At 43.6% G+C, this 24,358-nt stretch overlaps 2 protein-coding genes across 2 annotated transcripts in view; one reads left to right on the top strand and one right to left on the bottom strand.

Moving 5' to 3' along the window:
* The window catches only part of LOC132891471 (E3 ubiquitin-protein ligase SH3RF3-like), a 378,551-nt gene that overhangs the window by 349,504 nt on the left and 4,689 nt on the right, over nucleotides 1–24,358 (top strand). The window lies entirely within an intron of this gene.
* LOC132891472 (mothers against decapentaplegic homolog 2-like) lies at nucleotides 15,878–16,585 on the bottom strand. Its single transcript, XM_060929050.1, has 2 exons — nucleotides 16,281–16,585; nucleotides 15,878–16,148 (listed from the first exon to the last, which is right to left on the bottom strand). The coding sequence occupies exons 1-2, from the start codon at nucleotides 16,583–16,585 to the stop codon at nucleotides 15,878–15,880; spliced, it is 576 nt and encodes a 191-aa protein (XP_060785033.1).

The following is a 24,358-nucleotide window of genomic DNA, read 5'->3' as shown; positions in this document are numbered from 1 at the left end:
GATACTGGAGGGTTCATAGGAGTTTGCCCAACCAGTCCACATGTACTTTGTGGACTTGTAAAAGGCATATGACTGTGTCCCTCAGGCAGTCTTGTGGGAGGTGCTCTGGGAGTATAGGGTACTGGGTCCACTGATACGGGTCATTAGGTCCCTGCATGAATGGAGCGAGAGCTTGGTTCACATTGCTGGCAATAAATCAGGCTTGTTCTCAGTGGGTGTTGGACTCTGCCAGTGCTGTCCTTTCTCCGATTCTGTTCATATGGACAGGATTTCTAGGCACAGTTAGTGAGTGGAAGGTTTCTGGTTTGGGGCATTAGAATCACATCATTGCTTTTTGCAGATGATGTGGTCCTTTTTGCTTCATCAAGCTGTGACCCTCCAGCATGCCCTGGGATGGTTTGCAGCTGAGTGTGAAGCAGATGGGATGAGAATTGGCTCTCAAATCAGAGCCCATGGTCCTCAGCCAGAAATGGGTGGAATGCTTTCTCCAGGTTTGGGGTAGGTTGCTGCCTCAAGGGGAGCAATTTAAGTATCTTGGGGTCTTGTTCATGAGCGAGGGGAAAAAAGGAATGGGAGATTGACAGGCAGATTAGTACAGTGTTAGCAGTCAAGTCAAGTTTATTTTTTATAGCACTTTTAACAATAGACACTGCATGAAAAGTGGGATTTCCGTCCCTGTAAATGCCTGCAAATCTTCGCAATTTTCAGCAGTTAACAGCAGTTTAACGGCCTGCGGCGTCCGCGTTTGCAGGCTGGAAAATTGCCGGGAGTGTACCACTGACGTAGGACTCGCGGGGTAGCCTATTTGCACATGAATAGCAGCGAAACCGCACATACGGTCTGAGAATTGCCTGGCTTGCCTCGAATTTCCTCACTCAGTATTGGATGAAAACACTACTTTTAAACCAAAGAAATCACTCGTGATTGGTTGGCAGATGCCACTAGGCCTAGGCTATTGGTCACCCTGGGTCATCATAACCACAACATACATGTTGTGGTTATGATTAGCTATGATGCTGTATATTCATGTCATTGTTATCCTATCAATGACACACATTTATTGAGGAAGGAAAATTTGCAAGGAACGTTGTATCAAAAAAGAGCTTTATTTTCAAAATCAGAGTATAAGACATTAAAAAATAAACAAAATGGCAGCATTCGGTCAAAGACAAACAGTAGTTGCCTATACATTCAGTGATAAATAGCCTAGTGCAAGAGAGATGTGCAGGATACAAAACTAAACAAAAGCAAATAAGCGGCGTATTTTAGTCCTACAGCTCCATGAAGTGCATGCTTGCGGTCTCTGAGCTGTGGGGAGCAGGCGGCATCGGACCGACATGCAGTCGTCTGTGGTGGGTTGCCCTGTACTTCGGATCTGCCTCAAGCCTTGATTGCAGCGTAGCACAGAGTTCGCTGAGCTCCGGGTTACGGGACGGCGGAGGCTTAACGATCCAGCCAGACACCCCATCCACCACCCCATCTTCCTCATCCGACATCAGGTCTACGGTAGCACACTGCCATACATCCATCTCGTCCATAGCAAGGACACCTCGTCTTGCGTCAAACAGCTGTAAAAACGATCGATAAAGAGAATAAGTACTGAGCAATGCACTGCGTATGGACACAACACATGAAAAACACTGAAAAAAAAGTCACATTGACCAAAACTGAAAAATCTTACCCTCTTTCTTCTGGAGCGACTACGAGCCGACTTCTTCATTGCTTCCGCCTGCAACGAAAGATCAGGCTGCTGGTACCTGTAGCTCCTGCATAAGGTTTCATAATACGTCTTGCAGGCAGCTAGAAAAACAAATGAGAGTACGATTAACAACGTAGCAGTAGGCTAAGCTTAATAAGGGAAAGGAAGAAGGGAAGTGTAGACAGCAGAGAAAGGACAGTATAGGCTTCCATAATATTTAGTGAAATAGTTGTTACTTACACACAATGTTGTTTTTGTCAGCATCATGAAGATTTGGATTTGTCGACAAAGCCCGCACTAAATAGCTTGTCACGGCTTCGTTATGAGGCAAAGTTAGTCTGTGAAAACAAGATGGCTACAGTTAGGATCAGGCTAGGATCTGCATCTATTAACGTATCTCATACAGAATGAAAGCATATTCTTTAAATCTTACCCTTGCGCCGGCTCGTATCGCCTAGTGTTTGCCTCCGAGTTGTGAAGACGGCGTACTGTTTCCTGTGAAAAGAACAAAACAACGTTTTTAAGTCACTTGTCTCTCATAGCTAGCTACTGGCTACTTTTAGCTTGGGCTAGCTGCTATGTTTACTTTTAGGCTATTTAGCTTAGCTAGCAGACACCGGACAAATTCTTACCACAATCATGGGACTCTGCACCCGTCTTTTCTTCCTGGAGTTTGCGTTTTCCCCAAAGTTACGTCCCTCCAAAGCAGTTAATCTGTCTTCCACAGTGTTGAATCTGTCTTCCACGGTGTTGAATCTGTCGTCCATAGAGTTGAATCTGTCGGTTACGAACATAGTCAGCTCTGCAATCTGACGAGACAACCCACTGAGAGCAGACAGCAGTTTTCTCTCGTCGGTCTGCGGACTTCCCGACACAGGTCCATCGTGTCCAGGCACAGGAGTCGACGGAGAGTAGAACGCGAGGCGCCGTCCAGCCATTGAAGATCACCAAGCAGCAAAAATCCAAGAAACCAAGAGAAAGTTCCGGAGCACATGAAAACTACCTGGTAAGCTACACCTGTTTATACTGTATGAGCCACGCCCATGACCGCCTGGTCCTGGTCCAATCACATGCGAGGTTATTGTTATACATGCTCGCATGTTTGTGATATAAACCATTTTGGATATTTTTGAATATAGAAGTATGAAGTTCCTGCTTACTGACTGAATTAAACAATTCAATTATAAGTAATTTCAAGATTCCCCTGAAATAAACATAGAGGCCACAGATTAGGCTTCTTTTAACAGCAGTTTGAGATGCATATGATTTTTTTTTTAAACTATAGTTTCACAATCTTTTCATACTCAAATGGTCATGTTAACGATGGCCTATTCACAGTGTTCGAACTATGCCGATATTTTCGGGGGGTCCCTTTTTTTCCCTTGGGGGGGGGGGGGGGGTGCTTGCACTTGTCTCAGAGCTCGGATCTCCAAACACATGAGAAGCCTATCTTACGCACATATTACGCGGACTACACACCTCCACACACACATCGCGTCTGAAGTCATAACTCATCAGGGGAAATCGTGTCCAAATTGGCATGTTCAAAAAACAACCTCACGTCAACAATGATACCAATGGGAACATTAACAATGGTAACAATGGGAAAATTCTGGGGACACAAACTAGTAGAAAAGAAGTGTGTTGGCACACTTCTTTCTACTAGTTTGTGTCCCCAACCTGGCAGCAGCAGTCGTTGTCATATCGGTTTATTTTATCTTTGATGTAAACACAACACTTCGGATATGCAAATGCTTCCCGTTACACGATTGCTATGTCAATAAACATCATTTTGCCAATATTTTAGAGACCCCCCCCCCAACATTTCCCAAATCATGTTTTCAAGGGATCTCGTGTCTGTTTCAGGGGATCTCGAATCCCCCGAGTACCCCCGTAGTTCGAACGGTGCCTATTCACTCTGCCATGGACATATTCATGCACTGACTGTGGTCATTTGACTGGTCTCATACTAAGGTGGTGTTTACATTAGACCGTATCAGCGGCTCATCAGATTAACATTTTTAAAACGATTCGCGTGCACACAGCAACGCCAATACACGATTCGCGTGCACACAGCAATGCCAATACACGGATATGCTAATCACATGACTAATTAGACGGCACGTCACATGATCCCAGTGCATATCGGGCATGTGCAAGTCACTCACCACTTGCAAGTGGAAGGATGGCAAGCGAACACCTTCTCCAGCAGATAAACATACTTGGCTGTGATGTTCATGTTCTCACTGAGTTTAAGCGCCTGAAGGAGGTAAATAAGTTGAAATGTGTAAATAAACCTCAGTGCGGCTCAGCGCTTCCTCCTGCGCTCCAAATCACTCCACCCTGAACAGCGAGTGCCCTCTGGAGGGTGCGCACTCCGGCCCTGCGCAGCTCACAGAGCGCGCGAGTGAAGTGCACGAGCAGTGATTCGGGACTGAGCCGCTGTGTGTGTGATCCCAACGCCAGCGAATCAGGAAGGTGGATGTCACAGTGACGTTGTCCAATGACGACGTCAGCTAGAGCTCAGCACAGCGTTTCGTCGTTCCTCAATGTTTACACAGGACCGGATCAGATACGAACTGGATTGAATACGTGGGCCCTGGCGGATTCAAGTTGTTCCGCCTGTGGAATCATTTCCCGGCGTTTTAATGTGAACGGACAGTGGATCCACGACAAAAACGAGACGGATACGGTCTAATGTAAACACCACCTAAAATGGCCATGCTAATGATGGCCTATTCACTCTGACATAGACATATTCATGCACTGAGTATGGTCGTTTGAGGTGTCGAATGTGGGCATTTGCATGCATTGTAATTTATTGCATGGATATGAATTTAAATGTGTGTTTTACATTTGCATAGGATGAGTATGTGACTGAAGAGGGGGAAAGCCTTGCTGAGGAGCAGAGTGAAGCCTGTCCAGACATACAAGATGGAGAGGGGCATGGAAGTGATCAGTCCAGAAGTGAAAAACCAGAAGACTTGTTGATGAAACTTCTGGCCATGATGCTTTTGTCATGGCAATCAACCTTCAAGATTTCTGATAACGCCATCACATCGCTTCTTCTGTGCATCAAACAGTTTGTGTGGATACTTGGAAATGTTCTCTGTGTTAATTCCCTCACTGCCTTTTCCAGCAATATTCCAGCAATATACAGGTTTTGTACTGTTGCTATTATTGATAGACATATACCCTTGGCTGCTACTTTCACAGTACACTGTTGAAACACATTATTGTTGCATTCATGTCTTTGTTATTTTTAGTACTAGTAAAAGTTTTTCATCTCACTGTGTACTATATATGACTGAAATGACAATAAACCTTCTTGACTTGACTTGTGTGCAGCAACTCAGTTTTAAAAAGCTTACAATTCTACAATTCTTGCAAATAAGTTAATACCTTTTAGTAAAATGTTACCTGGGAACTCCCCCTGCTATCCTGATTTGCATTTGTATAGCCTTCCCTAGGCTTAGGGGAAGGGGGGTCATTGGGGGATAACTGCCAAAGCAAGTTACACATCCATTTCCGACAATTCACGGCAGTTTTCAGTATTGCCTGCAAATTGCTGTAAATTGTCAGAAACCTGAAATTCCACAGAAATCTACAGTCCCGTTTGCTCCCGTAAATCCCACTTTTCATGCAGTGAGACATTGTTGCAAAGCAGCTTTACAGAATTTAAATGACTTTAAACATGAGCTAAATTTATCCCTAATCTATCCCCAATGAACAAGCCTGTGGTGACGGTGGCAAGGAAAAACTCCCTCAGACGACATGAGGAAGAAACCTCGAGAGCAACTAGACACAAAAGGGAACCCATTCTCATTTGGGTGATAACAGACAACGTGATTATAACATTTTTAACATGAAGTCAGTTTTGTTGATGTTATAACTCTTCATTGATGGAAACTTGAGTGCAAAACTGTTCATGACAACTGCAGTCCTAAAGTTAGCAAGTCAACTGTAGTCCTCAGCCATAAAAGCATTACTGTAAGTGTTCAGAGCATCTTCCAAATGTGACTTTCAACTGTCCATATGGGGCCGTCCTCCACAGGAGCAATGTGATGATACTCCAACCAGACGTAGGGTGTCAGGATGGATCAGGCAGGTCCAAGGAGCAGAGGAGGTCAGTATCTCGATCTTAGGATTGACTCAGAGGGACAGATGGGGGTGAGGGGGAGAGAAAGACAGAGAAAACACAGGTTGTTACGGTAGGTATGCCCAATGTCACCTGATGAAGTAAGAACAGTATACATTTTGTGCTGAGTGCAAGCAGGGACTCCGGCAAAACTAACTATGACAGCATAAGTAAAAGGGGAGAGCCAGAAGGTAACACAGGCATGAGGGCACCCTGGGACATAAGCAGCAGCCACTACACTGTCAACAAACTTGAGTGAGCAAGCGAGTGGGGGACTGACAGCATACATACAGTTTACCAAAACACTATGTCTGAGGACCCTCCAGATCTACTCCTTTCCCTCATAAACACTATTAACAAAAGGCTTGACTAAACAGATATATTTTCAGCCTAGACTAAAACACTGAGGCTGTGTCTGAGTCCCGAACACTACTTGGAAGGCTGTTCCATAACTGTGGGGCTTTGTAAGAAAAGGCTCTGCCCCCTGATGTAGCCTTCACTATACGAGGTACCAGCAGATAGCCTGCACCTTTTGATCTAAGTAGGTATGGCGGGTCACAAAGGACCAGAAGTTCGCTCAGGTACCATGGCGCAAGACCATTTATTGCTTGAAAGGTCAATGGTAATATTTTATAAACAATACGAAATTTGATTGGGAGCCAATGCAGTGTGGATAAGATAGGGGTGATGTGGTCATATTTTCTAGTTCTAGTAAGGACTCTTGCTGCTGCATTTTGAACTAACTGGAGCTTGTTTATGCACTTATTGAAACATCCAGACAGTAAGGTAGGGGTGGCCAAACTACGGCCCGCAGGCCAACTGCGGCCCGTCACTCTCTTTTATGTGGCCCTCCATGAATTAGAAAAATTAAACTGTAATTTGGCCCGTTGTAATGTCAGTCTGAGTACATTGCACTTTTTAGTTTCAACACTGAGTGGCGCTGCAATTTTGAGCAAGATTTGGCTCCGCTCTAGACTCTTTGGTTGAGTTACTCACGTTTGCTCACGTTACTGATGTTTACTTTATTGGTTGTTGCCTTGGAGACGAGCAAAGCACTCAGATGAGCGATTATATGCGCTATCACAGTAACTGACAAAAGATGGAAGTGAAAAGACGAAAAATAGTGAGTGTAGAAAATTTCAGACTAGATGGGAAAATGAATACTTTTTCGTAGAGATTAAGGGAAAATGTGTTTGATTTGCAAGGAGTCTGTAGCAGTGATGAAAGACTATAATGTTCGAAGACACTATGAAACTAAACATCAGTCATACACTTCATACACTGGCCTGGAGAGGGAGAGAAAAGTCAAACAGATGACAGTTAGCCTGTTAGCGCAACAGCAGCATTTTTTTTTCGTGCCAACAAACTTCAAGAAAACAGCACCAGAGCTAGCATTGCTGAACATGGAAAACCTTTCTCAGATGGTGAATTTGTTAAACACTGCCTCACTAAAGTTGCCGGGATAATGTGTCCAGAGAAGATTCAGGACTTCAGAAATGTGAGTTTGTCCAGACAAACAGTTGCCAGACGAATCGAAGACCTCTCAGCTAACTTGAATCAGCAAGTATCAGACAAGGCAAGAGCATTTGAGTTTTACTCAATTGTGTGTGATGAGAGTACCGATGCTACAGACACAGTGCAGCTGCTGATTTTTTTACGAGGCGTTGACATTAACTTTGGCATTACCGAGGAGTTACTTGATCTTAGGAGTCTAAAAGGTACCACAACAGGTAGGGACATTTTTGAGGCTGTATCGGCTGCGATTAATGGCATTAACCTGCCCTGGGACAAGCTGTGTGGAGTTACCACAGATGGGGTCCCAGCAATGACTGGCGAATGTAATGGGATGGCCTCTATGGTGTGCAGAAAAGTTCGCAAAAGCAGAGGTGAGGCTGTAAAAATGCACTGCATTATCCACCAGGAAGCACTCTGTGCTAAGACTATTCAGGTGAATGATGTGATGGACACAGTGGTTAAAGCAATCAGTCTCATTCGTGCAAAGGCACTCAATCACAGACAGTTCCAAACTTTTTTGTCTGAAGTTGAAGCTGAATATGGAGACGTCATCTACCACTCAGATGTGTGCTGGCTCAGTCGCAGCACCGTTCTGCATAGGTTTCACTCACTGAGATTGGAAATTGACCAGTTTTTGAAAGAGAAAGGCAAGCCTCTTCACGAACTGGATGATCCCCTATGGTTGGCAGACCTGACTTTTTTGGTAGATCTGACCAGCCATCTTAACGCACTGAACAAGAGCCTTCAAGGCAAAGATCAACTTGTCTCTCACCTGTACACACACCTGAAAGCATTCTGTGTCAAGCTCAAACTTTTAGAGGCGCAACTACGCGACTTCAATGTAGTTCACTTCCCCACAATGTTGGAGCTGAAGATAGCTTTCCCGAATGCCAACATCTCTGCCCAAAAAAATAAATATGTATCGGTGATCACATCTCTTCTGGCAGAATTTCGTAAGCGCTTTCAGGATTTTTCGGTCATTGAGAAAGACATGAAACTATTCACAACACCATTTTCGGTTGACGTGACAGATGTTGATGAGCGTATGCAGATGGAAGTTATTGAGATCCAGTGCGACGATTCACTGAAAAGTCGGCATCAGCTTCTCCCCCACCAGAGTTTTATCAGAGTTTGGATAAGACCAGGTTTCCTCTCATGAAGCGCCATGCTGCAAGAATGATTAGTCTGTTCGGGTCTACATACATATGCGAGCAGACATTTTCTCTTATGACTCTGAAAAAAAGCCGACTAAGAACGAGGCTGACCGACAGACATCTCTGCGACGTTCTTTGCATCGCAACATCAAGGCTTACTCCTGACCTACCAGCTATTCTTCAGTCTAAGACTCAGCATCACTGCTCCCACTGAATGACATTGCAATTTTTTTTTTACCTGCAAATGTTTTCATCAGTCTTGTTGCACCTTTGTGACCCATTTTCAGTTAGGCTACTTAACAAAGCACTAAGATTAGGCCTATACACAGGCATGTTTTCTTGATGTCACTGCCTGTACTGCCTTTTTCCTTTTCTCCCTTTGGGCTACATGTGAATGTGTTATTTATTTATTTGCAGACCTTTGTGACATTGTCAGTTATTAGGCTAATTGAAATTCATTTTATACCAAAGTAGATTGTTTTATTAGGCTATGTTCTTATGTAAGCCATTCACATTATACCAAACTACATTAGCTTACACAGCCACTTTCTCTCAGAAGTGTTGAAACTGCCTTGACCCTCTGTGTTGTTCACTCAGACATTTATGTTCATAGCCTGTTGCATTCTACATATTTCAGGTTACATTCTGAGATTTTCAAATGTTTATTTGAATGAAACCAAGGATAAGTAAAGGTGTGTACTGTAAACTTAATCAAGTACTCAGACATCATTATGTGTTTAGTAGGCCTATAATTCACATCATATCAAGTAGGCTACTATTGCAACAAAAATACAATGTTTTGCACAGTCTAAAAAACATTGTAACTAGTCTTAAAGACACCTTTAATTTCTATCGGCCCTTGGCGGCTCATATTTTTCTTTATGTGGCCCTCAAGCAAAAAAGTTTGGCCATCCCTGCAGTAAGGCATTACAATAATCCAACCTGGAGGTAACAAAAGCATGAACTAGTTTTTCTGCATCATGTAGTGACATTAAATTTCTTATCTTAGTAATATTTCTGAGATGAAAGAAAGCTATTTGGGTAACGTTATTGATATGAGTTTCAAATGAAAGACTGGGGTCAATAATCACCTCGAGGTCTTTTACTGCTGCATGTGAAGAAACAGAAAGGCCATCCAGAGTTACTGTGTAATCAGAAAACTTACTTCTAGCTGCATGTGGTCCTAGTACAAGCACTTCAGTCTTGTCAGAGTTAAGCAGAAGGAAGTTAATAAGCATCCAGTGTCTAATGTCCTTTAGGTTACTGAAGTGAATATTAAAATCTCTGACAACTAAAGCTTTGTCTAAGGAAGTAACCAGGTCTGAGATAAAATCTGCAAATTCAGAAAAAAACTCAGAATATGGCCCCGGGGGTCTGTAAATAATAAGTAACGGAATTGACTGGGTAGACTTATTTTTTGAGGCTACATACATTATATTAGTTTTAAGAACTTCAAATGTATTAAATTTATAACCAGGTTTGTGTGTTACACCTAGATCGGGGTCGGCAACCCTAGGCACGCGTGCCATAACTGGCACGCCGAGGAATTTCCAGTGGCACACTGATGATGATACACAAACCTAATTATTCAACACATTAAAAATGTTCAAACGTCATCTTGAACTGTCATTCGCTGTTGCATGGCGAGCCTGCTCTTTTAGCATGACTATACAACAATATAGCGCCCCCCTCCCAGTATTGCCAGATACTGCTGATGTTTTCCAGCCCAAAATATGTTCAAAACCCGCCAAAATGCACTTAAAACTACCCAATCTGGCAAAACTGCCCCCTCCCCATATTTCTCACGAGATGGGCCCACTTGATGCAGCAGTTGCGCTAAGATGGCAAAGAAGCCGGGCTTCTTTGTTCGGGCTTTCCTCTCCTTGTGGACCAAAGAATATGGGTTTGTTTCTCAGAGGGACCGTGCTGTGTGCACATTGTGTTTTGAAAGTGTTGTGTGTCGAACATCCAGTGTTAAACATCATTTCGAGGCAAAGCACAAAAAGACTTTCAAAGATCAGGCAGATAGGGACGAATCAATCTCACGCGCAGTGTGCAGATATGGGAAGCAAGCCCACACTTTAAAAGTCTTTGCCTCAGCTAAAAACAATGCCACTGAAGCTAGCTATATAATTTCTCACTGCATAGCTAAACATGGAAAGCCATTCACAGACGGTGAACACATTAAAGGTGCCCTTCCACCAAAAACGTTTAATACTGGCTCTTTTTGAAATACCATAGTTCACTCCGAGTTGCATATGCATGCTGCATGTGAAAATGTAATTCTACTCCCATTCCCTGTATTAGCTTATGAACGAAAATAGTCGGAAAAACGAGCGAATTGGAAAAAGCCCTACGAACTTACGTCACTTCTAAAATTAGTATTCTTGGCCTCGCCTACCTTGGCTTGCAACCGCCCACAGGAAGAAAGTTCAGATTTCAGCGTGAGGAGAGATAGCAGAGCCCATCTTGTCAGTAGCTCATGAAGAGAACCTAACAGCAAGTTGAAAACATGGCTGAACAAGTTCGTGCCTGTGTTATTTGTGGCAGTAACACATCAACATTGCATGTTTGGGGAGGCTGGGACCTTCCCTGCCCGAGTTATGAGCATCCAAAGTTGGGCTGGAGTCGCCGACAGAAACGAAACCTAAGTGGAGCGCCGCGGCTCGCCTCGGGGCGAATTATGTCCCGAGGCACGGGGCTAGCCCGCCCTGGCAGCACTGGTTTGTTGGGGAGAGGGCAGAGGTCGCTGGCTGCCAAGTTTGGGGAGGCTGGGACCTCCCCTGCCCAAGTTATGAGCGTCCAAAGTCGGGCTGGAGCCGCCGACAGAAACGAAACCTAAGTGGAGCAACGTTGCAAGATAGAAGAGCTGAAGAGCTGAATGGTTGGAATTTATCTTTGGAACACCACCAGCGAAGTATAATGCAACGTTAGTACTGTGTTCTGCTCATTTCAACCACAGTGACTTTTCAAACTTCGGTGCCTTCAGTAGTGGTTTTGCTTCGAGGTTGTTTTTAATACTTGGATCTGTAGTCAAGACGATCGACCACCAGCTCACAAGCTGTAAGTAAAACATGAACTTTTTGTTCGAAGGTTTTTGATACAAACTAGCATGTTCATATTCTCCACGTTAGCATGCATGACATGGTCACAAGCTAGGCAGGGATGAGAGTTTTCCGCTTTTCGGCAGATTTCCACTTTTTCTGAGTAAAAAACGAGCTTTTTATATTATGCCAAATCCATTGAGATTTTTTTTAATTAATTTCGGGGTTTGGGGTATGTTCCTTCATGCTGTTCAAACTTTATTAACGCCAACAATGTTTACACATTATTTGTAAGTCGCCATCTTTAGTCTCGTTTAAATCTCGTTGAATGTGATGTAAAATTCGTGTTATCTACATTGTTATTGGTCGAAACATCAATGTCGAGACCATAATAGCCAATCAAAACAGTTTTTACAAAGACACCCACATCCGCTTGTTCTGACCCACTGGAGGTAGTGTCACAGTGCTGTTAGCCAATCAGAGGTAACACGTTTACATGTCATGAATATTAATGAGTAAGAGCTGAAATCCTGTAGTTCTCCTGCCACCCACTCCTCCAGCAAACTAGAACAGCCTGAAACAGGAGAACCACAGCATTTTTTTCACCAAAACCAGCTCACAGGGTATTCATTCATACTAGAGACCACCGCACAGTTAATGAAAAAACGATGCAATGAGACCTTTAACCTCCTAAGGGCCAAGCTGTTTTTTTACATGCATTTTTTTATTTCTCTTTGCTATTTGGGCTTATTAGAACCTGATTAGAATAAAAAGTAAGCATCATCTTTTGATAAGATGTACTTTTAGAGAAAAAGTATGTCCACATATGTGGATTCTTGTTCCGAATTTCTAAAAAGTGCTGTCCACGCATGTGACCGCTAAACCCTAGGAGGTTAAGGAGGCCTTTCTCTCCAGCTCGGATAGTCTTTTTGAGGGGCTGCCAAATAAAGAGACAATAAAATCAAGAATAAAAGACATGCCCGTATCAGCCAGAACTGTTGAGTGACGAATTGGTGAAATGGCAGAAAACATAAGGGTGCAGCAAACAACTGGCATAAAGTGGGTTAAAGTGTGTGAGGTTAATGGCATAAAACAAGTGCAATGGTGTTTTACATTTGCTTAATGCATTAAATATCCATATCCGTCTAAAATGTGTGGTGTCTAATTACACATAGTTAATAACACCTATTTGAATGGCACACTAACTAACAAGAAAATTTCTAATTGGCACTACACGGCAAAAAGGTTGCCGACCCCTGACCCAGATAATCATTATAAATAACCGCAACACCTCCTCCTCTGCCAGTTAGACGAGGCTGGTATCCAGGAGGACTAGCTTCATTTAATGCAATACATTAATTTAGCTTAGTCCATGTTTCTGTTAAACACAGTACATTAAACTCCTGATTAGTAATAAGTTCATTAAAGGTCCCATGGCATGAAATTTTCACTTTCTGAGGTTTTTTAACGTTAAAATGAGTTCCTCTGACCTTCTTAAGTCACCCCAGTGGCTAGAAATTTCATAATGTGTAAACCAAACTATGCCCAACATTTGAGAATGGCGCGTCAAAACGGCGCGTTGATAAACTCTTCCCTTGCCTACGTCAGCAAGGGAGATGATCCCCACGCCCCCCCTCTGGATTCCCACCCACTGTATGGATTGCCCGCCCAGCTCAAAAGTTGCCACCAAACATGGAAGTTGCGCTGTACATGGATGTGACAACACAGAAAGGAGTCTGTTTTTACTGCCGACGGGAGAGCCCCTGAAGACGCAGTGGCTTAATTTTATTTACTCCAATAATACGCCGTCGAGTCTACCTAAGATGGTGTATGTTTGTCGGAAGCATTTTCCTGATGAATGTTTCCACAACTTGGGACAGTACAGGGCAGGTTTTGCACATCAACTGTCACTGAAGCCTGGGTCCGTACCAAGCATCCCTGCTGCATCAGCCACAAACACCGAACAAGTAAGTGTATAACTGTTAAGTCGTTTTGCCGTGTTTTAAAATCGGTGCCACGTTAGCCTTGCAATGGCTACATTAAATCAAATCAAGTTTATTTGTATAGCGCTTTTAACAATAAACATTGTCGCAAATCAGCTTTACAGAATTTGAACGACTTAAAACATGAGCTAATTTTATCCCTAATCTATCTATCCCTAATAATCTATCCCTATATATCCCTATAATCTATAATATCCCTATAATCTATCCCTAATCTACATTAGCTGTGCAGCTAACCGCTTCCTGCAGTTAGCCAGGTACTCTGCGCTACAAAACCAAAAAGCATGCAGCATGCCCTGTTAAACTGAGTTTAGTCTGGAAATTGACTGTCACTTATGAGCTTATGTTTTGCTGTGTTTTAAAATCGGTGCCACGTTAGCCTTGCAATGGCTACATTAGCTGTGTAGCTAACCGCTTCCTGCAGTTAGCCAGGTACTCTGCGCTACAAAACCAAAAAGCATGCAGCATGCTCTGTTATAATAGTCAATCAAAACAGTTTTTACAAAGACACCCACATTCTTTTTTTAAGTCACTCATTCATTTTATTTGTTTGTTTGTTCAGTAAAAACCCAAACATTTGTTGAATTTATTTTATTTCCTCGCGTCGCACCTTAATGACGTCAGCGCGCGATATTTTTCCCTTCGTGGTTTGTTCCTTCTCTCTCGCCATAGTAAGACACCCACATCCGCTTGTTCTGACCCACTGGAGGTAGCGTCACAGTGCTGTTAGCCAATCAGAGGTAACACGTTTACATGTCATGAATATTAATGATAAGACCCGCCCCCACCCTCGACCCTTCCCCGCCTCCTGCTTCTCATTAGCAAAACAACGCACTGGGAAAAGCGCTGAAATGGGGCTTTCTCCCAGGAGGCTATATCTACGTGCCAAGGGTTCATTTCGAGAAAGGCTGCAGATATAACATCCGGAAACCTCCACGAGCCCGTTTAAAGCATCAACAAACCACCATGCCATGAGACCTTTAACCAATCGTGCTTTAGATATAAGAGATCTAATATTTAATAGTCCCACCTTTAGATCAAAGGTGCTGGCAGCGGCTGTACAGTTAGTATGATCCAATTTTATATTGATTAGTTTACTGGAACAAACTCTCTGAGTATTTCTAATTTTTTGTTTCACTTGGGGAACAGACACGGTCTCAATGTAGTGGACCCTGAGTGACGACTCTGTGCAGCTAGCAGACAGTCAGTTTAGCCTGTTCGTCTGCACTCTGGTCTTGATTCTGGATTGTCAGAAGTTAACTAGACCTGCTCTGAGACTATGCTGCAAGAAATGAGAGCAGCACCTTCCTGAGTGGGATGGATACTAACAGGCCAGCAGTATCCTCAAAATTAGTCCAATTATCTATAAAGCCCACACTGTTTTCAGAGCACCACCTGGACAACCAGCAGTTCAGCGACCATAACCTGCTGTAAGTTATATCGCCATACCACATTGGGATGGGGCCAGAGCATACAGCATCAGACATCGCCTTTGCTAATTTAAACACCTCTACAAAGTTACTCTTAGCAACCTCAGACTGACAAAGGTGTATATCATTAGCTCCTACATGGATAACTATCTTTGAGAACCTGTGCTTGCCAAGGACCCTAAGATTACCTGCTTTGTCTGGCGCCCTGGCTCCCGGTATACACCTGACTAAAGCTGCTGGTGCCCCTAAAGGCTGAGCTAATTTCACATGCCATATGATGGAGTCTCCTATAACCAGAGCTCTTTCAGGTTTCTCAGCAGGTGCATCACCAAGGAGAGCAAACCTGTTCAACACTTGAAGCGGAGAGGAGTGGTGCTCTCATGGGTGAGCCTCAGCAGTAGCTTTGGCTCTCTGCTTATGCTACTGAGTTGTCACCCATTCGCCCTGCTCTAATGCTGGAGTTGGGGGATTACTAACTCCACCCAGGGCATCCAGACTTTTCCCTGCATAAACTACACTGTTCTCATTCTCACTAGCCTTCTCTAAAGTCTGGATACGCACTTCTAAAACTGCAATCTTCTCCATCAGAGAGCTAACTAATCTGCATCTATCACAAATAAAGCTATCTCTAGTGACAGAGGAAGAATGACTAACATCCTGCACTCAGCACACTGAGCAAGCTGAAGGTGTGCCATGATGAAAGGATTCATATACCTTAATTGAGGATATGTTGATATTAGCTTGTCTCTTTACTTTTTTTTTTGAGAGAAAGAGAAACAGAGACCATGAGAGTGTCAGGGATTATAGCACATCTGTTGTTCTACTTGTCGTTTCTTGTGATTGTCGACTTTGCAGATTTCAGGGAAAGGGGTATGGGCATCTTTGTCATGGCATCTAGGACATACTGGAACAGTGGACGGTGGGAGAACCCATCTGGGTCAGAACCTTATCCAGCCACTGCAATGGTCTGTTGAAGTGCAGCTCGATCCAGCAAAGAGGGCTCATCACAGTCTGCCATCTGTACTCGGCCCCCCAGCCTTTGACAAAGCTCATGCGGATGGTGCACATTCTGGTGAGCTGATAGACAGCCTCGAAGCCCTGATTAACCGACTGAGCCAAGAGCACTGCAGACTCCTTGCTGTTGAACATCTTCAGGTCACAGCCAGGGGGAATTATGTAGACAGTTACAGGATGCCAGCCATACCTCTGGTTACAGTTGGGGCTTTGAACAAAGATGGCACTGTCACTGAGACACTCAGCAAAGACTTCAATATAATATAGCCTGACTCCCTGGCCTATGTGTCTGTGAGTCATCTCCACAGTGGTGTTGTGGTTAACATTGGACAGCAGGCCCAAGCAGAAATGCTCCAAGTTGGAAGGATCTGTGAATCTGTCCACAGTGAGGGAGGGCTGTGAAGCGTGGAAGGCCTCCCCAACCCACTGGTTCAGCTCATAGTAGGCTATAGAGCACCAGAATGCAGGCTCTGAGTAGGTTACTGGTTGAAGGTCCATACCGTAGTTGACGGGCGAGAGTGTGCTTGGTGACAATTCTGCAGGAGAGCTTTGATTCATATGCTGGTCACTGGTCTCTCCATCAGTCATGTAAACACTACCGATCTGTGCTGGTGAAGAGCCATAAGGTGAAGCTATTGATTTACCATTCAATCTACATTCCTACTCTCACATATGACCACGAGCTCTGGGTAATGACTGAAAGAATGAGATCGTGGTTACAAGCAGCAGAAATGAGCTTCCTCTGTAGGATGTGTGGGCTCAGTTTTAGAGATGGGGTGAGGAACTTGGACATTCAGGAGGGGCTCAAAGTACAGCTGCTGCTCCTCCACATCGAAAGGAGCCAGCTGAGGTGGTTCTGGCATCTGTCTGGGATGCTTCCCTGATGCCTCCCAGGGGAGGTATTTTGGGCATGTTCAAACAAGATGAGACCCTGTGGCAGGCCCAGAACATGCTGGAGGGATTATATTTCTTGGCTGTCCTGGGAATGCCTTGGCACCCCCCCCCCCCACACACACACACACAGAGGAGCTGGAGAGGTGGCTGGGGAAAGGGAGGAATGGGCATCAGTCTCAGAAGTGATGCCCATTCCTCCCTTTCCCCATGACCCAGAATTGGATAAGCAGTAGAAAATGGATCGATGGATGAATTAAATAAATAAAATAACAGCAGATTTAGTGTCATGCAATTTAAAGTAAGCATCATACTTCAGACCAATCAAAAAGTCAAAATTAAAAATAAACATTATACCTTGCTTCATGGGATTAAAAAAAAAAATCTACAAATCCCATTTCCAGAAAAGTTGGGATGTTTTCCAAAATGCAATAAAAAAAACAAAAAATATGTGATTTGTTAGTTCATGTGAATCTTTATTTAACTGACAAAAGTACAAAGAAAATATTTTCAGTCATTTTACTGATCAGCTTAATTGTATTTTGTAAATGTAAACAGTTAGAATTTGATGTCTACAACACAAGCAACAAAAAAGTTGGGACAGAGGCATTATTACTAATGTATTACATCACCTTTCCTTTAATAACACTTTTTAATCATATGGGAACTGAGGATGCTAATTGTTGCAGTTTTGTAATTGCAATTTTTTTTTTTTCCATTCTTGCTTGATACATGACTTCAGCTGCTCAATAGACCATGGTCGCCGTTGTCTGATTCTCCTCTTCATGATGCACCATACATTCTCAATAGGAGACAGATCTGGACTGGCAGCAGGCCAGCCAAGCACATGCACCCTGTGTCTACAAAGTGACACTGTTGTAGCCCATGCAGAATGAGGCCTGGCATTGTCAGACTGAAATAAGCATGGTCTTTCTGGGAAGAGATGTCTCCTTGATGGCAACATATGTCTCTCTGTCAGTGGTACCTTCACACACATGCAACTCACCCATGCCGTGTCCATTGATGCCCCCCATACCATCACAGCTGCTGGCTTTTGCACCTTTCTCTGATAACAAACTGGTTGGTCATATTCATCTTTGGCACAGACAACTCGACATCAGGTTTTCCCAAAAATAAGCTGAAATGTGGACTCATCTAACCAAAGCACACATTTCCACTGTCTTTTGGTCTATCTGAGATGAGTTTGGGCCCAGAGAAATCAGTGACATTTCTACATAGAATTGATGAATGGCTTCCTCCTTGCATAGTAGGTTGCATTTCTGGATGCAGTGGCGGACTGTGTTAAGTGACAATGGTTTTCCGAAGTACTTCCAAGCCCATGTGGCTATATTTGTCACGTTAGCATGATAGTACCTCAGGCTGTGCTGCCCGAGGGCTTGAAGGTCACGCATATTCAACAGTGGTTTCCGTCCTTGCCCTTTATGCACTGAGATGTTTCTAAATTCCCTGAATCTTCCCACAATATTATGTACTGCAGATTTTAAAAGACCTAAATTCTCTGCAATCTTGCATTGAGAAATGTTCTTTTTGAATTGACTAACATTTGTCTCACAAATTTTGGCACAAAGGAGTGAGCCATAACTCATTCTTGCTTGCAAAGACTGAGCCTTTCGTGCATACTCCTTTATCTCCAATCATGATACCCTCACCTGTTACCAGTTAACCTGCTTATTGTGGAATCTTCCAGAATGGTGTTACTTGAATAGCCTATAAACTTTTCAGTCTGCTTTTGCCTCTGTTAGGTTTTTTTCACCTCTTGCCCCCCAGCCAGAGTAATTAACCTCTCGAGACCAGTGCCTCCGTGCCACCGCAGAATTCTGGGGCGAGAACCGCAAAGAACAGACAGGGACCCAGAGATTGGTTTCACCGTCTTTATTCACAGTTTCGCCGAAGATGGAAAATCCACAGAAACTTTTTATACATTTTGTTTACCTCTCTGAAGGCAGAGTGTGTGTGTGTGTGTGTGTGTGTGTGTGTGTGTGTGTGTGTGTGTGTGTGGATATGCTGTGGGTGTGTGTGTGGGTGTGTCTGACATCAGACTATGACGTCAGCTATGTGTGTGTGTGTGTGTGTGTGTGTGTGTGTGTGTGTGTGTGTGTGTGTGTGTGCGCGTCCGTGAATGTGTGTGTGTGTGTGTGTGTGTGTGTGTGTGTGTGTGTGTGTGTGTGTGTGTGTGTGTGAATGACATCAGCTGTATGTGTTGATATCTTGTGACTAGGTCAGTAAACCTTGGTCTGAGCAGGTCACATCTTAATTACATCAATATGTATGTGTGTGAGTGAAACCTTGGATCAATCATGAGCAAAATGTTCTGTATACATTTCATATCAGCAGATGTTATTAACAGATATCAGCATTTACGCACAACACAGAGCAAGATGTTCCTAACGACACTAATGGAATTTTTAAACAAAGATACTATGTCTAGTCTGGCAAAGAAGGTCACATGAATTTAGGAATTAATGCCTTCTTGGTTAAGTTAAATAGAAATAGTTTAAAATAGTAAAGGCTTTAAAAAGCTAAAGGATGAAAAGCTAAAATATTAAAATCATAAATTCTTAACAATTCCCCCTCTTTGATACTATGTATCAGTATTATAGTATCAGATTAGACTAGTATTACACCCTAGCAGGATAATATGCATTATTTTCCCTGCGCGGGGGTTTATGGGTAAAAACATTTATCATCTTATATATCCTATCCATCCAGCATTTAAAAATGCAGGGTCCAAACAAAAGAAACAAAATGAAAACCACAATCACTGGTATACACATAGATAAAGTCGCAGTCCATTTCCCAAACAGTTTAGAGAACCATGTCCACCCAGCTGAGTCTCCATGCTCGTCATGCTCCAGTTGTTGAGTGATCTGTTTCATTTGATGTACGGCTGCATCTATTTCGCCATCTGGGTTATCATTAGCAGGAACAAAAGTGCAACAGCTTTCTCCGACCATAGCACAAACACCCCCCTTTTCTGCCAACAAAATATCAAGGGCCATACGATTTTGAGTAGTCATTAGACACAGGGCAGTTAATTCAGTCCTAATACAGCTCTAGTGGTTTCATTAACAAAGCTGGCTAAGCGATAATGTGTTATTTCTACTTCCCTCCACAGATAAGATACGCCAAAATGAGGAAACAGCGACATCCAGAAACAGTGCCATTTAGAAGTAAGCTGATGTGCCGGGGGTGGGAAAGTACCATATACATCTCATTTCGGGCGATGAGCAGAGAGGGGATGGATAGCAGTGATAGCGTTCTTGAGTTGTATGGGAGCACAAATGCCTGACCAATTGGTGGGAAAAGAAACAAAGAGATCAGATCTATTACCGCAGTACCAGTACCAGTTTAATGCTAATTTAACACCAGGATAATTATTAGGGTGCAGTGGAACACAATCAGGATGAGCCCTACACGTATTATTGACATACCCGATATTGTTGCGTGTGCAATTAGTTAGCGGAGGGTTACATTGGCATGAATTTGGGACCCAGCGAGGACATGGAGAGGTGGTGGAATTCTGACCATATATGTGATTACATTGAGAATTAGGAATTTGTCCCAAATACACATTACTTCCTTCAGAGTAATTTGTTCTAAAACAGTGAGGGAAAATGAAATTAGAAGGCATATCTACCTGCAGAGTAGTGAGAACAGAATCCTGTAAGACAATGTCGAGGGTGTCTGTGCTAGATACTGAAGAAGTCTGGTTTAACATTGCTACCACAGAGGGGTGAGGAGAGTAATTACAGAAAGGGCCCCAAAATTTGAAAGGTTGGCCCCTCAGGCCCCATGCATAATACAGAGCTTCAGAGCATAGAGGCAAAGGTGGACGTGTAATAATAGTAGACGGTGGTATCAGATGACATACATAACAACTTTCATTCGTGTGCGCTTGTGCAGTCCAGTTAGCGAATTGCCAGAAGATGTTGTCTCGAGGTCCAGCTCGAGCGGGTAACCCTGCTCCGAGCAGCAGTAGAATGGTCACGAAACTTGTGATGAGGAATTTCATGGTTGTAGTGAGGATGATTGGTCCCAGAAGGGGCGCGAGATCCCCTCTTTGTTCACAACATCTTACAGGAGTAATCTGAGGATTCTCAATCGGCCAGGGCTGCACAGATGTCACGTCAAATCTGTGTAGAGCTCAGAGATAGAGAGAGAGAACAGAGACTGGATAGGGACATAGAGAAAACGTTAATAGCAAACTTGTCATTGTAACACAGCTTTATTATGGAGCCTTCTTCAATTGCATGGCATGGATCCACTGTGGAAAGAGAGTAATGGCGACTATTTCTGCAGGCCCACTATACCTAGGTTCTCCCAATTGTCCAAATCGTTTAAAAAGTCGCACCAGCACCTTGTCTCCCACGTGAAAGGGATGTGTGGGTGCTGATGGTGGAGACGATATTGTACTATTGACCTTGGTACAAATTTTATGCAACTTATCTATAAGGGCTGCAGAATACTCATCCATATGTGTTTTCAAATCAGAGGTACCCAGAGCCGGAGTTCCCTTCTTCCAGGGGAGAGGGAAAGGTCTTCCAAAAATTATTTCGTAGGGGGAGTATCCCCCTAGGCTAGGTTTTAGTGTCATACGAATTTCAGCCAGAGTGGCTGGCAATAAGTCTACCCAGTTTTTCGAACCTGTGGCCTGCATGGCCTTAGTTAGTTTGTCTTTCAATGTTCGATTAGTACGTTCCACGATACCAGAGGATTGAGGGTGGTACGGAATGTGAAAACACCAATTTAGTGAGAGATACTTGCAAAGGTTTTGTGTGACTTTTGAGGTAAAAGGGGTACCTTTGTCTGAGTCTATGGTGTCTGGAACCCCATAACGAGGTATTATTTCTTTTGCCAGAATACGAGTAACTACCTTCGTGTTTTCTCTAGAACAGGGAAAAGCTTCTACCCATTTAGAGAATTTGTCCACAATCACCAGGAGATATTTAAACAGCCCGCAGGGAGGCATGTGTGTGAAGTCGATTTGCCATTCTAGGAATGGAGACATAGGTATGGGTAAACACTCGTGTTTCGTGCCTGCTTTAGAGGGGTTATTTTGTGCGCAGGTGAGGCATCTCTTGAGAATTGAGTCCACCAAACTGTTTAAATTGGCTATACAAAAAAATTTGTTCATGTCCCCCTTCACCCCCCTTCGTGCATGATGTGTCATGCTGTGAAATTCGCGCACGAGGAAGGGAAGGCAATGAGATGGAAGACAAAGGCGACCATCCTGACTGTACCATAGGCCATCAGAGGCAACATAAGCGCCTTGTAACTGCCAAAAAGCAGAGTCATTTGGAGAGGCTGAAGCCTGTAAAGAAAAAAGATCTAAGTCAGGAATCAGTGAGCTGGCAAGGTAAGAGGTATTACACGGCGAAGGATCTAGGCCAGGAGACATGACACCAGAAGCAGCAGCAGCAAGTTTTGCAATACGATCGGCAAGAGAATTACCCATGATTTCAGGTGTGTTTCCCGAGGCATGTGCCTTAGTTTTAACTATGGCGAGTGACCTAGGGAGATGACAAGAATCAATGAGATTTTGTACTAAGGTAGAGTGAGAAATGGGCTTCCCGTCTGCGGCATGGAAGCCTCAAGACTGCCAAATCTTCCCAAAATCATGAGCCACACCAAAGGCGTAACGAGAGTCTGTGTAAATTGTAACATCCTTTCCCTGAGACAAAATACAGGCACGCATGAGAGCATACAACTCAGCTGCCTGAGCCGAAGAGAAAGGAAGAGCGTATGCCTCATGCACAATATCAGGCAGTGAACACACAGAATAACCACAGAGGAAAACACCGTCTGAGGGTTTAGAACAAGAGCCATCAACAAAGAGTACTTCCCCATCCCTAGAGGGCTGGAGGAGAGATCAGACCTGATACTTGTAGTATGTACGATTTCAGATAGACAATCATGATCAGTGTCATCCAGAGTGTCGTCCTGAGATTGAAGAAGGCATGAGAGAGCGTGACCTACAGTATCGAAAGAGGATGTGGCACAAATTTCGAGATTGTCAGTAGAACAGAGAATGGTTTCATATCTGGAGCGTCGTTGGGCAGTCATATGTTGGGTCTGTAAATTTTGCAACACCTGTTTAACTTGATGTGAAGAGTGCAAAATCAGTGAGTGAGACAAAACCAATTTTTCCGCATCTAAAACCATCAGAGCACATGCGGCGACAGCCGTTAGACACACAGGTAAGCTTTGAGCAACAGTGTCTAACGTTTTAGATAAAAACGCATAAAGACGCATCCCTCCCCATGCTCCTGGGCCAACACCGCAGAGGCTGTGCCTTGTTGTTCACAGGCATAGAGATGGAAGGGCTTGGAGTAATCAGGTAAACCCAGGGCCGGGGCGGAACAAAGGATGCTTTTGAGTAGGGATGTCCCGATCAGGTTTTTTTGCCCTCCGATCCGATACCGATCATTTGATTTTGAGTATCTGCCGATACCGAGTCCCGATCCGATACTTCTTATAATCCATAAAAAATAAAGACGAGGAAAGAAACGGATCCAGGATGTTCCTCATTTTTTATTTAACACCTTATTTTAACGTCCAACAACTCCGTTAGCAAACAGAGCACTTACATTGAGGCAGTTTGAACAATAAATAAATTTTAAAAAAACCTTAAAATACCTGGCAGGAATGTAAACAAATAAAAAAAATAAAGTGCCACAGTGCCGGTAATTTGCTTTTAAGAATGCATCTCACAGTGGTGTACAGTAATTTCAATTAAGGAAATGGACGTTTTTCTTGATGAAAACAATCATTTCTACCCTTTCAGGTTTGAGCCTGTTTCTTTTGTCATCCAACGAAAAAAAAAAAGATCTCATGCTTTGCTTTCCGCTTCGAACTGCTTCCGTGTTCAACTTTGCCGGCAACAGGCAGCAATAACCAATAGCGTCTCCGCTACAAAGTGATGTCATGCCGCACGCGTTGATGTTGCTGTGTTGAGACAAGAGGTCTGGTCTCACTCTGTGCCAACGCATAGCTATTGATGTGTTAAAAATGAGAATATATTATATAGATATATATCCGATCCCTGATCGGGAGGCAATGCCCGATTCCGATCGAGTCTGAAACCATGTGATCGGGCCCGATTTCCGATCATGTGATCGGATCGGGACATCCCTACTTTTGAGGGAGTGATAAGCGTCCACCATAGCATCAGTCCAGGTCAAAGGGTGTTGCAGTGGATCGTGATGAGAGATTGCAGAACGGAGAATCTTGTCATATAAAGAGCAGTCAGGGATCCATTGTCTGCAGTAATTGATAAGACCCAGAAAAGACATCAGTACATGTTTAGTTGCAGGGCGTTTTGTGTCTAGAATCACCCGCACCCGATCAGATGACAGCTTACAACAACTTTGTGAAAGTTCAAACCCCAAATACTTAACAGTGTCCATGCAATATTGCAGCTTGGTCCTGGAAACCTTAAAGCCCTTGTGC

This window comes from Neoarius graeffei, chromosome 9 (genome assembly GCF_027579695.1).
Source record: "Neoarius graeffei isolate fNeoGra1 chromosome 9, fNeoGra1.pri, whole genome shotgun sequence".
In the NCBI taxonomy this organism is placed as follows: Eukaryota; Metazoa; Chordata; class Actinopteri; order Siluriformes; family Ariidae; genus Neoarius; species Neoarius graeffei.
This window is presented reverse-complemented; position numbering and strand designations above follow the sequence as displayed.